Source organism: Pantherophis guttatus, chromosome 9 (genome assembly GCF_059756535.1).
Source record: "Pantherophis guttatus breed Tessera chromosome 9, ASM5975653v1, whole genome shotgun sequence".
NCBI lineage: Eukaryota > Metazoa > Chordata > Lepidosauria > Squamata > Colubridae > Pantherophis > Pantherophis guttatus.
Window position 1 is genome coordinate 6,708,620 of NC_142071.1, and position 16,915 is coordinate 6,725,534.

The 16,915-nt window shown below is 43.4% G+C and overlaps 1 protein-coding gene across 7 annotated transcripts in view; it reads left to right on the top strand.

Annotated features, from left to right (window-relative positions):
• The window catches only part of TACC1 (transforming acidic coiled-coil containing protein 1), a 98,841-nt gene extending 85,014 nt beyond the window's left edge, over positions 1 to 13,827 (top strand). For all 7 annotated transcript variants that reach the window (XM_034432940.3, XM_087875893.1, XM_087875894.1 and 4 more), the window contains 7 exons: positions 281 to 421; positions 1,370 to 1,446; positions 1,852 to 1,895; positions 3,987 to 4,147; positions 6,049 to 6,155; positions 8,728 to 8,848; positions 12,287 to 13,827. In XM_034432940.3, coding sequence (XP_034288831.2) covers positions 281 to 421; positions 1,370 to 1,446; positions 1,852 to 1,895; positions 3,987 to 4,147; positions 6,049 to 6,155; positions 8,728 to 8,848; positions 12,287 to 12,355 — 720 coding nt within the window. In that variant the 3' untranslated portion in view covers positions 12,356 to 13,827. The remainder of the gene's footprint in view (positions 1 to 280; positions 422 to 1,369; positions 1,447 to 1,851; positions 1,896 to 3,986; positions 4,148 to 6,048; positions 6,156 to 8,727; positions 8,849 to 12,286) is intronic.
• The last annotated feature ends 3,088 nt before the right edge of the window (positions 13,828 to 16,915 follow it).

Genomic DNA, 16,915 nt, shown 5'->3' on the forward strand with positions numbered 1-16,915 from the left:
ATTTTGGGTTCCTGGTTTGGGCATCACTAATTCAGGTAGGACCTGTGAGGTTAATTCACATACAGTCAAAAAACAACATGATAGCAGTTACCAGTTACCAAAAGAGAAGACAGGTAAAAATCAAATATCTTGCATGAAAGAAAAGTCCATTCTCCCCCGTTGCATACCTCAGGCGAGGGGGAAAACAGGCACCCCTGGTTTAACTGGTGGTCTGGCAGGAGAAGCCAGGTGGAAGTTAGAAAGGGCTGATTGTATTCTGACTCTGTCTTTCTTTCCGCAGAGTAATCTTGAACTATGTTCTATGGAAAAGGCTCCTGGAAGTGCACCAGGCAACACGAAAGGAGGGGCTGAAAGTCCCCTGGATGCCATTTGCCTCAGTGAATCTGATAAGACAGCAGTTCTGACTCTGATCAGAGAAGAGGTAACAGCCGGATGATTTGATGTTTGAAATTTGGGAGCTCTTCTCTAGATTGTGCGAAGGTTTTAAGAGGCGCTTGGTCAACAGGCATTGGGACAAGCAAAGTGCTCCCTTTTTAGAAAGGAAAAACTCCTGCATTTTTCAGAGACTAACATGGCTTTTTTGAAGGTTGTCTCACGCATTCTGGGTGCATCTATGAATGCATAGCATCCTTGCTCTGCTTCACTGGCCAAAGAATCACAAGTGGCCTTTAATTGGCAGGTTGGGACAAAAATGGAAATGGGTTTCACCTAATCGATTTCAATCAGCTCATTAAATATTGTTAAATTATTAACAATAGGAGGGAGGGAATGGGGATTTTGCAGTATCCTTCCCCTGGAGTGGGGTGGGAATGTAGATTTTGCAATATCCTTCCCCCAGGAGTAGGGAGGGAATGTAGATTTTGCAGTATCCTTCCCCCAGGAGTAGGGAGGGAATGGGGATTTTGCAGTATCCTTCCCCTGCACGCCCACCAAACCACACCATGCCCACCAAGCCACACCCACAGAACCGGTAATAAAAAAATTTGGATTTCACCACTGGTCCTCTGGTAACCAGAGGAGACATCTTATCATCTGGCAGACCTTCCCTAAACAGGTGTGTCTGCCCATAACTTACATCGTATCTAGATATTCTGGAAAGATTTTTAAAAAATGGTAGCCTGGCATTTTATTTTATTTTTTTGCAAAGAATGCATCTCTTAAGAACGTCCAACTAAACACCAGGCAGAATCCACAGGTGTATTTGCAGGTGACAGAACTGAAATAACACAGCATCACTGCAGCATAGTGTGATATCTCCTCCTTCCTCCACCTCTCCTCCCAATAGTTTCACCACAATTTCTTTCAGCGGTGAGAGGGCTGCCTTCTCAAAACTAATAGTTGCATTTTGTATTCATATTTTTTTTTTTAGATTATATCTAAGGAAATTGAAGCCAATGAGTGGAAGAGAAAATATGAAGGAAGTCGACAGGAAGTTTTGGAAATGAGGTAAAACAACTCAGCTTGTTTTACAGAAACAACCATAATTCCATATAGTTTCAGATTGTTTACAAGTGTGCAGCCACAGATCACTATGGAAACCTCATGTAGATTGGAAGACAGATTTATTAACTGAGTTAATAGAGACTATTCACCATATTAAGAGCTGCGGTGCCACAGTGGTTAGAGTGCAGTACTTCAGGCTACAAAAGCTGACAGCCTGGTCAAAACTTTCTAGTATTCTGAACTGCCATGTCCAGTGATTTAATACCAGGGTGAAATAGCTTGCCTAAGTGGGAATGTATTGGAAAAAATGGTTAGAAAGGATAGAATATCAAATGCATTTGGGTTTATAGGAGGAGAAAATTAATGGCATTTCTGTGACTGATATCTTTCCTTCTGTTTCCTCCTTAGGAAGATTGTGGCTGAATATGAGAAGACAATTGCACAGATGATAGGTAAGCCACTGATCAATGCCAGGTATTCACTTGCAAATTACTGGAAAGAACAAATAAAGAGGCCAACATGTTCCAGTTCATGCCAGCCTGCAAACGTTCAGCCCAATAGTAGTTTTTAGAGTTTCTTCTTGTGCTTGTAGAGTGTCTTCTCTAGTTTCCATAATGTGCAGAAAGAGAGAGTTCAGGAACTATTTATATTTGTGATTCCTTGGCTGTAGATTCTATAGGTGGACTATAAATAGAAGACAGAGCCAAGAGTAACAAATAGAATAAGAATAAGGATAGGATAGGATAGGATAGGATAGAATAGAATAGAATAGAATAGAATAGAATAGAATAGAATAGAATAGAATAGAATAGAATAGAATAGAATAGAATAACAGAGTTGGAAGGGACCTTGGAGGTCTTCTAGTCCAACCTCCTGCTTAGGCAGGAAACCCTACACCATTTCAGACAAATGGTTATCCAATCTCTTCTTAAAAACTTCCAGTGTTGGAGCATTCACAACTTCTAGAGGCAAGTTGTTCCACTGATTCATTGTTCTAACTGTCAGGAAATTTCTCCTTTGTTCTAAGTTGCTTCTCTCCTTGATTCGTTTCCACCCATTGCTTCTTATCCTGCCTTCCGGTGCTTTGGAGAATAGCTTGACTCCCTCTTCTTTTTAAGATGCACGGACTTCAACTCCCACAATTCCCCAGCCAGCAAATGATGGGGTGGAGAAAAACAATCTGCTCCAATCAAAGATAGAGGGTTTTTTTCCCCCTTAAGTATCATTTAAGAACCTTGCCTATGATTTTGAGCGCATGACTCAAACCGCATATTTCAGGTGGTATGTTCTTGGATTGCTCATATTTGCAACAGAAAACATATCCTGTGCTCTGTCGGTCTGTTACTAGTAATACAGGTGAAGTACTAAACGTAGAGTCCAAAGAGATCCCATCGTTTGGACAGATGTTTTTGAGGAACTCCATTAAAAATTGCTTAATGCATTGTAAGCCGCCCTGAGTCTCCGGAGAAGGGCGGTATATAAAAATAAATATTTTTTTTTTAAAAAAACTTATCTTTATCCACTGCTCTTTATATGTTCCTCTCAGATTGTGGAATTAAAGTGGAAGAAATTCCTAGCTTGCGGCTGGGCAATCTGTACCTCTAGCATCACCATTGCACCAGATGGGGCTGAATATTTTGCATCCTTTTCTCATGTGTGTGTGTATATGTGTGTGTTAGTTAATGGACAAAACCAGGACTTAACTATATATATATATAGTTTTCTCCCGCGTAAAATTGGAGGTGTCTTGGCAACGTTTTGACGAAGTCTCATTCGTCATCTTCAGGCTGGTGTCTTTGGCTTCGTGCTTCTAGGAGCAATGTGTGTGATCGCAGCTGTTTCTTCCTTTTAACTGCCAGTGGGGGTGTGAACTGATTGGGTGGGAGCTTGGCTGTATATATATATATATTCTGTTTTGAGAGTGGTTTGATGGGTGGAGCAGCGTGGTGGCCTAATGGCGGAAATGCTCCACTCCTACCTGGAAGATCCAGAGTTCAATTCTAGGTAGTGGCAGATATTTCTCTCTTAGGGCACAAAGAAAAAAAAATATCTACTGCAAACTCCGCATGGCGTCAGGAAGGGTGTCCAGCTAGTAAACACTCCGCTCCATCCATCCACCCCTGACTCTACCTCAAATTAAGGGATTACAGGGTTGTTAAAAGGGAGAAGGTAAAACCCTTCTCTTTTCCAGCACAGCCACCAGATATGATGGATTTCCCCTTTCAGAATTCTCAGCAATGACCATATACTGTACATCTACAAACGGGAAGTCGAAGTTCACACTCTTGGAGAATACCTCCATTTTGTAAGGCTAGCTTTAAACCGATATTTCGCCTCTTAAAAAACCCAAAAGCTCTCAATAGGGAAATAGAAATAAAAACATTGATTCTACCCCTTCTAGTGGCAGCATGTTCCCTGCAACCCATAAAGGAAAACACCTCCGGCAGATGACCAAGATTGCCGTCTTCTGCTCTGCTTGGTGTCTCTTGGCTAAAGGCCTGTTGAAGCAGAGTTACCATTCCCCTTTGCCTTTGAATTCACAGAGGACGAGCAGAGAAGCAACATGACGTCCCAGAAGAGTCTCCAGCAGCTGACGATGGAGAAGGAGCAAGCCTTGTCTGACCTGAATTCGGTGGAGAGATCCCTGTCCGATCTGTTCAGGAGATATGAGAACCTCAAAGGAGTCCTGGAAGGTTTCAAAAAGGTCCTTTCTTTATTTGAAAAAAAGTCTCTTTTTTTTCCTTACGGGTTTTCCTTCACGGAAGACCAGGGACGCACAATTTAAAACCCCCCACGCACTCTTCTAAACCCCCAGTCAAAAATATTGTTTTTGAAATGACAAAAATATGGGGAGTAGTCGCATTATTTATTTTTTATTTTTTTTATTTTATTTTGAATTTGTATACCGCCCTTCTCCCTGAGGACTCAGGGCGGTGAACAGCCAAGTAAAAACATCAAATACAAATATTAAAATACAGTTAAAATATACATATATAAATTTGGCCCCATTAATTAAAAACAATAAACAAAACACTTTAAAACACTTTAAAAAATTAGGCCAGCCCGGCTTGCTGGAAAAGGAAGGTTTTAAGGGCACGGCGGAAGGCATCGAGGTCTTGGATTCTCCTTATCTCTGGAGGCAATTGATTAGGCATTAGGCGTTCTTGATGAATTTAATTGAATTTGAACTAAGTTTTAATTGCAGGAGGTTAAATATGGGTTTTGTACCAATCCCCTTCCTGTTTTATCCTGGTCTTTTTATACCTTCTGGAGACTGTCCTTACGAACACTGCTGTCTAAAGTTATCAAGCTGATGGAGAGGAATTGTGGCTCAGTGCTAAAAAGTTAGCTTTGCATCGTTGCTTCTTCTGCTGGATCAACCAGGTGATGGGCAATGAGAGACAACTCTACCACAGAACTTCTATCTATTAGGACAGTGTTGACAAACCTTTTCAACACCGAGTGCCGAAACGGGAGTGCACGTGTGCACACGGATGCCGGAAACCAGAAGAGCAGCGGCCCCGGTGCACATGCGCACACCAGGAAGATGATTTTCCGGTTTCCAGCGCACGCATGTGCACCGGCCAGCTGGTCTTCGCACATGCATGCGTGCCAAAAACTGGAAGCCCGGGTGGCCAGTGCACATGCACGCTCCAGGAACCGGAAGATCACCTTCCCAGCACGTACATGCCAGTTGTGGGTTGCTACCGGTTCTCCCCGGAGAGCCGGTAGTGGAAATCTTGATATGAGAGCAAACCGGTGGGCGTGGCATGGTGGGCGTGGCAGGGGAAGGATACTGTAAAATCTCCATTCCCACCCTACTCCAAGGAAAGGATATTGTAAAATCTCCATTCCCTCCCCACTCCAGTGGAACAATACTGTAAAATCTCCATTCCCTCCCCACTCCAAGGGAAGGATATTGTAAAATCTCAATTCCCACCCCACTCCTAGGGAAGGATACTGTAAAATCTCCATTCCCTCCCCACTCCAGGAGAACGATACTGCAAAATCTCCATTTCCTCCTGATCAGCTGGGACTCAGGAGGCAGAGAATAGGTGGGGCTGGGGCCAGTCAGAATTTTTACTACCGGTTCTCCGAATTACTCAAAAATTTCCGCTGCCGGTTCTCCAGAACTGGTCAGAACCTGCTGAAACCCACCACTGGATTTTCTGTTTCCTGAATTGAAGGTTGAAGGTCTTGAAGTAGAACTTGCAAGGGGCAATTCTGTCCCAACTCCAGAATGTGATTTGATGGCTTTTTGTAGTGGGTGAACGTAAACACTGTGGTTTCTAAGCCACGCTTCCAAAGGTGGGTTTCACATATTTTTACCACCGGTTCGCCACGCAAGCACATGCTTCGTGCGCGCACGCGCCTTCCACACCGGTGCCCGGCCTTCCGCGAATGCATTTTGCTCGTGTGCACACCTTCCGCGCATGTGCCCAGCCTCGAAAATGTAGCTAAATAGGATGGCATAGAGCCAGAAAGGGTGAGCGGGCCTAACCGTGGTCGCCGCTACCAATTCGCCCGAACCAGACCGAACCTGCTGAATACCACCACTGCACGTTTCATAGCCAAGTTGAGCTTTTCTTTTGTTTTTTCTTCCAGAATGAAGAGGCCTTGAAGAAGTGTGCTCAGGATTATCTCAACCGAGTCAAGCAAGAGGAGCAGCGCTATCAGGCCTTGAAAATCCATGCGGAGGAGAAATTAGACAAGTAAGGCCAATAAAGGCACTTTCCCTGTAATTGAATGCCTCATACAAAAGAAAAGGAGCTGTGGCATAGCACGGATGACGTTACCTAGCTGGGTAAGGAAACGTTTGCAAGAAAATGAGCAAGTTCAGAGAGCACCAAGGAGCCCTCATGTCAACCCTGAACTATATAGGATAGGATAGGAATGGAATGGAATGGAATGGAATGGAATGGAATGGAATGGAATGGAATGGAATGGAATGGAATAGAATAGAATAGAATAGAATAGAATAGAATAGAATAGAATAGAATAGAATAGAATAGAATAGAATAGAATTCTTTATTGGCCAAGTGTGATTGGACACACAAGGAATTTGTCTTTGGTGGATACGCTCTCAGTGTACATAAAAAGACAAGATACATTCGTCAAGAATCATAAGGTACAACACTTAATGATAGTCCTAGGGAAACAGTCAATATAAATATTAAGGCTACCAGCAACAAGGTTACAGTCATACAGTCATAAGTGGGAGGAGATGGGTGATAGGAACGATGAGAAGATTAATAGTAGTGCAGACTTAGTAACTAGTTTGACAGTGTTGAGGGAATTATTTGTTTAGCAGAGTGATGGCGTTTGGGGAAAAAACTGTATTCTTATATACTAAAAGACTAATATATACTAAAACAAAGAATAGAACAGAATAAAGAATAGAATAGAACAATAAAGAATAGAATAGAATAAAGATAATAGAATAGAATAGAATAGAATAGAATAGAATAGAATAGAATAGAATAGAATAGAATAGAATAGAATAGAATAGAATAGAATTTTTTATTAGCCAAGTGTGATTGGACACACAAGGAATTTGTCTTTGGTACATACGCTCCATAAAACATACATAAAAAGATAAGATACATTAGTCAAGAATCATAAGGTACAACACTTAATGATAGTCCTAGGGAAACAATATCAATATAAATTGTAAGGATACCAGCAACAAGGTTATAGTCATACAGTCATAAGTGGGAGGAGATGGGTGATAGGAATGATGAGAAGATTAATAGTAGTGCAGATTTAGTAAATAGTTTGACAGTGTTGAGGGAATTAGTTGTTTAGCAGAGTGATGGCGTTCAGGAAAAAACTGTCCTTGTGTCTAGTTGTTCTGGTGTGCAGTGCTCTATAACGTCGTTTTGAGGGTAGGAGTTGAAACAGTTTATGTCCAATATGCGAGGGGTCTGTAGATATTTTCACAGCCCTCTTTTTGACTCCGACTCTATTCTCCTTTATTAGTAATTTCAGGTTTGCATGCTTTCCCCTTAATTCCTCTCCCATGACCCAAAGAAGGCCAGTGGCTTGATGTTACATGTGAACTGGGGATGGGATACAAGTAATCCTTGACTTAAGACCATAATTGGAATCAGAACTTCTGTTGCTGTCCTTAAGTGAGTCGCACCCAATTTTACAACCTTTTTTACTGTGGTCAGTAAATGAATTTGACTTCCCCCATTGACTTTGCTTGTTGGAAGCCAACTGGTAAGGTCATAAATGGTGATCAGGTGATCTTCAGGATGCTGCAGTTTTTGTAAGTCCATACTGGTTGGCAAGGGCCCAAATTTTAGCCACTTGACCATGGAAACACTGCAAAAGTTGTAGGCGCGAGAACCAGTTTTAAGTCACTTTTTTCAACACTGTTGTAACTTCAAACATTTCCAAACAAATGGTCGTAAGTTGAGGATTTCCTGTACCATGGCACCTTGGTACTTATCGTTAATTGATTTCAGGAGGCACGATGAGTACCAAAAACAATGAGTATCAAACAAATTTTCCCATAAGGAATAATGCACTGAGTCACAAGCAGCCGACACAAATTCTAGCTTGTGCATTGAGTACCAAACAAACAATGAGTACCAAGACAAAAATGTTGATATCAAAATATGTTGAGTACCAAATTCAAGGAATTTCAAAGCAGTTGAGTACTAAGGTACCACTGCATTCAACAACAACAACAACAACAATAATAATAACAACAACAACAACTTTATTGTCATTGTATGGGTATACACACTATACCCATACAACTCAATTCACTTAACACCCAAAGACCAGGTCCAACACACATAACAATCCCCAAACACACTCCCACCCACCACAAATTCCCCGCCCCTAAACCACCCAAACATCCACACAACAGACCAAGTAATGCTGTCCAACAGCTCACTGATGGTGGCCCTTTAGTTCATTGTTGAGTGCAATTATATCTCTGGGATAAAAACTATTCAGAAAACGTGGCGTCCGAGTTTTAATTGTTTTGTATCTTCTGGCGGAAGGCAACAGTCCAAAAAGATTGTAAGCAGGATGGGAAGAGTCTCTGAGAATGTTATGCAACTTCCTCAAACAGTGAGATTCAAAGATGTCGTCCATGGCTGGTAGCTGGAGCCCGATGTATTCTGGGCAGTTTTAATAATTCTCTGTAGAGCTTTTCTGTCTGCTAAATTATGGAATTTATTTTTATACCCATTCTCTGTGTGTGTGTGTGTGTCTCTCTCTCTGTCTCTTTCTTTTTTGTACTCCTGTGCCCCTTCTTCTTTGTTCCAGAGCCAATGAAGAAATTGCTCAGGTCCGTACTAAGGCCAAAGCTGAGAGTGCAGCTCTCCATGCCGGACTTCGAAAAGAACAAATGAAGGTCGAATCTCTTGAAAGGACCCTCCAGCAGAAGGTGATTTTTCCCCATCCCTGTTTTGACCTAGGCCCAAGTAGTTATTACCAGACACAATCAGTCTTAAACATATTTTATTAGAACAGCTGAGAATTATTTCATTCTCCGCTTAGTCCAAATTAAGTCCAAAACAAATTCTTCATAAACAGTCCTTCAGCCTGATCACCAACCTTTGTCTTCTTTGACACCCTGCCAAAGGTTTTTCTTGGCAAAAGTTCAGAAGAAAGAAACACTGACAAGAAACAAATGTAGCAACATTGCTTTCCTACAAAGAGCCCAAGAGCTGTTGCTGCTCTTTTAAGCCTTCTGGGAGGGGCCAATCATCTCCTGGCCTTACTCCCGAGTCGTCCTTTTTGCTTTAGCTGCTCTTGCCTTCTGGCAGCTCTTTGCATGCGTGCACTAGGAACAGGCTCCTCCTGTTCCTCTGCCTCTTTGCTATCCGCCTCTGGAGGCTCCTGAGTCCGTGCATCGCTCCCAGATGCCCTGGCCTCATCTCTGCCTCCGACACAGAGCCCTCGTCTGGGCCTTCCCCTGACTCTAGGACTGGCCCATGGTCCTTCCCAGCCGCCTCACTGTCCGACTCTGCTGCCAGCTCCGCAGGCTGCTGGTGGACCACAACAATCCCTTTTCATCCCTTTCACTTGCTTTTCCCCCTGGAGAAGATTGTTTGAAATTCACTCTACGTTTCTCCAGGAATTGAGTGAAAACAGATTAACAGAGTTGGAAGGAACCTTGTAGGTCATCTAGTCCAACTCCCTCCCCAAGCAGGAGACCCTACACCATTTCTGACAAATGGCAGTCCAGTCTCTTCTTGAAACCCTCCAATGATGAAGCTCCCACAACTTCCGAAGGCAACTTCTGTTCCAATAACTATTGTAGTTCAGAACATTTAGCCTTGACGGGACAGGACCACCTCACACACACCTAAAAGGGTTGAATCGCTTACATTTTTTCTTCTTGTTAGCTTTTGTGTATGTGCATGTGCATTGTTGTGTCCGTTAAACAAATTGACGCTCAAAAGAGGGAGATTTCCATTGCTTCCCGGCAGATTCCCATGAAGAAACTCAATGGGGAAGCCAGCAGGAAGTCAAAAGTTGTTCCTGCTTTCACTGAATCTGAATCAGATTCAGAATCAGAAACACTGATTTTTGGCTACTCTCGATCAGTCAATTTCTCTATTTAACTAAGGAAATATCTCTGAAACAGTGACCTAAGGAGGCATAGGTTATCATTATTTACTTAAAGATTAAGAAACTTGCCCTATAACTCACTTACTGAGGAATGCAGTTGCATTCATTTGAAACTTTAGATGGGAGCTGCTTTAGTTTCTAAATCACTGCTGGATTGCTGGATTTTTCATCTACACTTCCTGTTTTAATGTATCACATGAATACCGTATTATTCGGAGTATAAGATGCACCTTAGTTTTTGGGGAGGAAAATGGGGGGGCGGGAATTCTGCCTACCAGGTATTCATCTGGCTAGTCGCAGCACGTTAAGTTCACTCACTGGTTTTGAGGTTGGGGCTGTGCTTCTAAAGCACAGCTGATTGTCAGAGGGAGCAGCAATTAGAAAAGCAGGCAAAGCACGGAAGATCACTGCACTCGCGTTGGGCTGAAAAACAGCTTCAAAAGCACAGCTGATCCTTGGAGGGCGCTCCAGTGACTAAAGCAGGCAAAGCGTGGAAGGGGTAAGAGAAGGCAGCAGCTGTTCCAGGTAGCCATTTTGGGCACCGCGCGGGGTTACATTCGGATTATAAGACACACCCAAATTTTCAGCCTCTTTTAGGAGGGAAAAAAGTGCGTCTTATACTCCAAAAAATACGGTAAATACAGAGCAACGACAAGCCGTCTTTCAACTGCAACCAACCTACATCAGTGCACAGTCTTACTAACGGCAGCAAAAGAGGCATTTGAAAAAGTCATATTCCTGGAACTGAGCTGCAGAAGTCACACAACCGTCTGCCTAAAGGAAGGCTTTAAAGAAAATATTTATATCAAACAGAAATGAAATTTAAATTCAAAAACAGGAGATTGTTCTCATCCTGGCAGCTATGTCAATTCATACTGAAGACTGAACTCCATTTTTTTTTTTTTTTTTTTGCAAATTAGACTAACCCCTCTCCCCACTCCACCACCCAATTCTCAAAGGGGGGGGCAGGGACTGGACCGTCATAGATTTTTATAACAGTAACAGAGTTGGAAGGGATCTTGGAGGTCATCTAGTCCAACCCCTTGCTCAGGCAAGAGACCTGTACTAGGCATTCGAACTGCCGACCTTTCTGATTGACAAGCTCAGTGTCTTAGCCACTGAGCCACCTTGCCAGGCTTTATCTTACAAGGTTCTTCTTTCTGTCTCATTCAAAGGTGATGGCAGGTTGAAGAACCAGTTCTGAGCTTTGAGAACACTCCCACCATGTATAATAGCGCTAACCTTCGGACGTGTATAATCTGGTTGCATTTTGTACATGAAGGAGAACTCTTAACATCAGGAGAATAGGTTGGGGATGTCCGTGCGTTATGGGGAGGTTACTAATTTTGCAGCATCAAAGAGCCGCGGTGGGGCAGTGGTTAGACTGCAGTACCGCAGGCTACTTCTCCTGATCACCGGCTGCCAGCCGTTTGGCAGATCAAATCTCACCAGGCTCAAGGTTGACTCAGCCTTCCATCCTTCCGAGGTGGGTAAAATGAGGACCCAGATTGTTGGGGGCAAGAGGCTGACTCTGTAAACTGCTTAGAGAGAGCTGTAAAGCACTGTGAAGCAGTATATAAGTCTATAAGTGTTATTGCTATCCTGTTTCCCTGAAAATAAGACCTCCCCGGATAATAAGCCCAATCGGGCTTTTGAGCGCATGTGCTAAAATAAGCTCCCCTCCAAAAATATTTAACTGCATGCACAGCAGTTAAATATTCCCTCCAATTCCTCTGGTTAGGGTTAGGGTTAGGGTTAGGAAGACAGAGCTGGAAATAAGGTAAGATGGCAAGAGCCTTGGTAGTACAGTGGTCTAAAGCACCCTGTTATTAAGACCAGCTGCCTGCAATTACTGCAGGTTCGAATCTCACCAGGCTCAAGGTCGACTCAGCCTTCCATCCTTTCTAAGGTAGATAAATTGAGGACCCAGTTTGTGGGGGCAATAAGCTGACTTTGTATAAATATACAAAAGTATGAAGGCTATTGCTTAACGCATTGTAAACCGCCCTGAGTCTCCGGAGAAGGGCGGCATATAAATCAAATTTTAAAAAAAGAGGAGCCCCATCTTGCTCCATGCACCCCAAAATAATAAGACCTCCTCGAAAATAAGGCCAAGAGCTTATTTCGGGGTTCAAAAAAATATAAGACAGGATCTTATTTTCAGGGAAACACAGTATTATCAGAGAAAATTGTGGGTAATCAGCATTTCACTTCTGGGCTTTATTTATCCATTCATTTTATTTTCCAGAACCAGGAAATTGAAGAGTTGACCAAGATTTGTGATGAGCTGATTGCCAAGTTAGGAAAGACCGATTGATGACGTTCTTATCATCTGGAGCACCATTCTCGGGTTTTCTCCCTGCTATCCGTCTGTTATCTTCCAGCAAGCATCTTGCCTTATTTTTTTTTTGTCCCAGAAATAATCTTTTTCCCGTTTCACGGCAGCAAGAAAAAAGCACATGCTTTTGTATCAAAGGTCTGCCATCTGCAAGAGGAGCGATGATTGCCCTGTTCGTACTCATTTCCTGCCCTTGTAGACCTCTCTTGCCTATTGAGTATTTTGCAAGCTCTCCTGACTGCACGAAGCCAATGAATAGAAGCAGGGACACGCATTAGAGATGGCGATATCTTTGCACGAAAGGGTTTCTGCACTTGGGTTGAGGCTTTGGCCCACAGAAGCTGCTGTATCAGTGCCTCAAGGACAGCTACTTATGGAAGAGAGGGTTTTTTTGCAGATGCTTCAGTCTGAAGGCCAAGAATGCAGCTTAATTGAATACATGTTCCCCTGCATGCATTAATACCATCCCGGCAAGGACACAAGTGGAGTACGACGGCCTCTAAAAGCACAAGGGGGCAATCACAAGGCAGGTGCCACTGTTCGTCAAGGGAAAATGCCCAGATGAAAATGGATTGGCATTCCTGGCAGCGTGGCGTCTTTGCAAATTTTTAGTCAGCTACGTAGAAGAAGGAACTCGTCAACGGCAAGGAGCTTGAAGGCCCCTTGATTCTACAAAAGCGTTGTGAGCTTTTGTAGATCTGAAAATACGGGCCACGAGAAATCCATAAGCCCTAAAGGCAGCCTTCATAGCCCTGCGGGGCCACAAGATGTGAGGATTTTGAGTTTAGCGGTTATTCCAGATGTGGTGCCACCAGCTTCGGGTGTTTGGGAGGCTGGAATCTGCCAATCGGAAAAGCACTTGGGACGGGGAAATTAATATAAGGTGCCATAAGTCTCTTAAAGAGGTATAGCCAGCTGGATTGGGATTTGTCTTAATGCAGGGGTCTCTAACCTTGGGCAGCTTTAAGCTGGCTGAGGAATTCTGGGAGTTGAAGCCCACAAGTCTTAAAAAGTTGCCAAGGTTGGAGGCCCCTGTCTTAATGCACTTTAAGGCAATAGCACGAGTGTAGTGGTCCACAACTCACCCGAAGAGAACACGCACAGAGTGAACTTGAGTGAAGAAGAGCAACTGTTAGAAATCCCTAAATACACACACACAAACACACACAGAGATCCACACACAGACGCAGCACGAACACCCGCCAACCATTCCTTGCGCTAGCAGTTTTTCTCTGTCCAGACAAAGGGCAAGGAATAGGAACACGATGGAGAGCAACTGAAGAAATACAAGTCCAACCTCTTTGTGCCAACTGCTGATGATTAAACTCCTTCCCGAGCCTCCCCAAGGTTCCCTGAGAATTTGATACCATTTCAAAATCTAAAATGATTTGCAAAGAACATCCCCCCACTCCTCTCAGTTGAGGTCATTAAAATGGAGATCTGTCCAGGAACTGCAATTGCCCTGCAAGTTTTGCGATGACCACAAACGTTTTATCAGCTGGGTTCTTGCCTTCAGGCTTGAGATCTTTTCACGTTCTTCGTTTTTTGGGTGGAAGCCACAGTGACAAGTGCATTAAGGAACTCGCAAAATCGATACTCAAATAGGCCCCGAGTTGTCCCAGTCCAGATGTTGGAGCCATCAGTCCCAGGATTGCAATACATCTGCAAGGTGCTGTTCGGGAATGGCTGGTGTGAACATTTAGTTGTTTCACGTTGGTGTTGGCTTCTTACATACTCAAGTAAACAGTGGAGTTGTTTTTTTTTTTCTCTGCCTGCGGGTTCAAAGGTGACCAGATGCTGAAATTCGTAGCACACAGATCCTCCATCCAAATTCTGCATGGAGTTTTGCTGTAGAAAGGGAGTTCCAGAGATCAGCCCATTTGTGGGTTGTTGTCTTAGTCACACACGGAGACAAGCCGCACTAGGGAGCTATCCAAAGCCGGGGAGAAGAGCTCCATTTCTGGGGTCTTACCAAAACGGTCCATATCTCCATCTTGCAACTCCCAAACATGTTGCGAGAGCTTCGGGCTACTTTTGCCCAGCTGTTACTCTTCCCTAGTGTTGTGTGACAATTTCCACAATTTCTAGTACTGGCTGGAAATATTTGGAATTGTAGTCCAGCACATCTACAGAGCACCCAGTAAGAAGCTTCTAGTCTTCAGAGATAAAGAATGAAATACATTTGACCAATAATATAAACCCCTCTATTTCTGAAGAAGTGGTGCCATTTTGAGTAGGAACTCCACTTTCAAGCTTGCCCGAAACCTTTCTCTCTTACGATGTCTCATGAGGTTATCTTTCCACTGAAACTCACCCTCTGCCCTTTGCCACATCATTGGTCCACTGAGATGCTATCATTGAACAGAGCTGAGATACCATCAAAGGTTTATGCCAGGCCAAATTCCTTAGATCCAGAGCTCTTGAGCTCACGGCATCTGGTGGAAAATCATGCTACGGAGTGTTATGGAATCTGGCGCTACCGGGGACAGCATGGGCTTAAATTGCATTTCGGATCTGGATCTAGGAGCTTTTGTTGGCATCGCCAAGCAATAGATTCTGGCCTGTGGAATAGCATTTGGAAGAGCTCTTTTGCGCTAATTTTGGGAAGGCTTGTTTTTCAGTGTCGATAAAACGATGATCTTGCAAGTGATCATTGTTTTATGGTGTTGCTCGCTTTATAGCAGCTGTATTAGCGGCCTCCTTCAGCTGAGTCAGGGATGGAGATCTTGTGGCCTTCAAGAGCTTCAATGGAGTTGGCATCAACCTCAACTGGTCTGGGAACTGCATGCACTTCTTGGCTGCAGTTTGTCCACCTTTGACTAAAGAAAAGGAGGAAGTAGAAAACGCAAAGTTTGTCCTGCAAGCAAAATCCTGTGTCTTCTTCCAGAGCTCTGTGGTTTTAACGCCATCCTCCAGCTGTTGGCTGGATGTCCAGTGGTTGCACTTTTGTCTCTGGTGTGTTTTGTGCAGGGGGGGGGCATGTGTCTTCACATGCACCCTGTGCCAAATGCTCTCTTGTTTTGTGCCTCAAGCATGCCACTAAAAAGGGTGGGTAAAGAAGATTCCTAAGGAATGATATTATTAACTATAATATGGTTATTATAGTTTGTTCGGATATGAAAATTGTGTGCGCGTGCATGGGGTGTGTATGTGTATAATATATATATATATATAATGATATAGTTCTATATAGTGCTGGGGTGTGGGTGTGTGATTGAAGTCTGTAGAACTGTTGCACCTCATATAGCATTGTGTGCTACTCGAAATGCTACTCGGACCGGGTGCTAATTCTGTCAAATCCCCTCCGTCTACAGCTGTACCTTCCACCAATCTGTAACGTTTCCAAAACCGTTTGAAAGAAGAGCTCTCGGTTTGATCGCTCGTCCCACGTAGGTGTCCCACACGATCACTTCTCAGCCAGAAAGAAGCTGCAGGGTTTGTGCAAGCGAACACTCAATTCGTCCCATAATCGTTCACCTTGACTGGAGTCACCCCACCTTACCCTGTTCTTGTTTTTGAGCTGTCTCAAAACACCTTTAAAGAGCTTCGGCCACTTAAAAGCACACAGCTGCAGCCCCGTAACTTGCAAGAGAGATTATAGGTTTAAGATTATCTCCTCAGTGAAAGTGCTGATAGAAGAGGTTGCTTATGTCTACCTGGAACTCTAAAGTTCAGATGTGAAAGGGAGAAGTTTTGATGGCTTGTTTTTGCCAACTTGGCTTCTTCTATGTTTCTTGGGACTCCCAGAATTACACAGCCTTCTAAAGCAGGGATCTCCAACCTCGGCAACTTTTAAGACTTGTGGACTTCAACTCCCAGAGTTCCTCAACCTGAGGAACTCTGGGAGTTGAAGTCCACAAGTCTTAAAGTTGCCGAGGTTGGAGACCCCTGTTCTAAGCCTTCTAAGTTTTGCAGCCCAGCATTTCTGAAGGGTTGTTGGTATTGACCGAAGGCAAGTGTTAAAATCTGTTTCTACATGGAAAAGAATTTGCGGAAGGTAGAACATTCCCCAAAATAATCCACCATAAACCTACAGGGCAGGTGGTATCACAAGGATATGTGAGTCAATGACATTACCGAATCAGTCATATATCAAGGATCAACCCTAGCTTAGGGAAGAAGAAAAAAAAACAAAAACAAATTTCATGTATTATTTCTTGACAGCTGATTGTGGTTAGGGGGTCCACTTTAATTTCAGATCACAGTGAATTGAGGTCTATTTCTTTCTGGCTCTAAGCATCTCTTCCTTTCTCTCTTTTTTCTTGCAATCCCCTTTTGCACAAAGGAGTTTGCCTACCCCTATGAAGCAAGTGACTGCTATCCGCCTGGGTAAAGACGCTGAGAGCGTTACCTGTGCCCAAAGATTTCTTTGGTTTCCATATTATCATCTAGCAAAAAGCTCTCTAGTATCTGATCTAAGGCACTCTGCAAACTTTCATGGAGGGAGGTGGGAGGTCCTTTGTACAGAAGGCATACCTGACTTGCCAGCTTTACATATTTGATATATAAATATATATATACAGTATATGATAATATCCC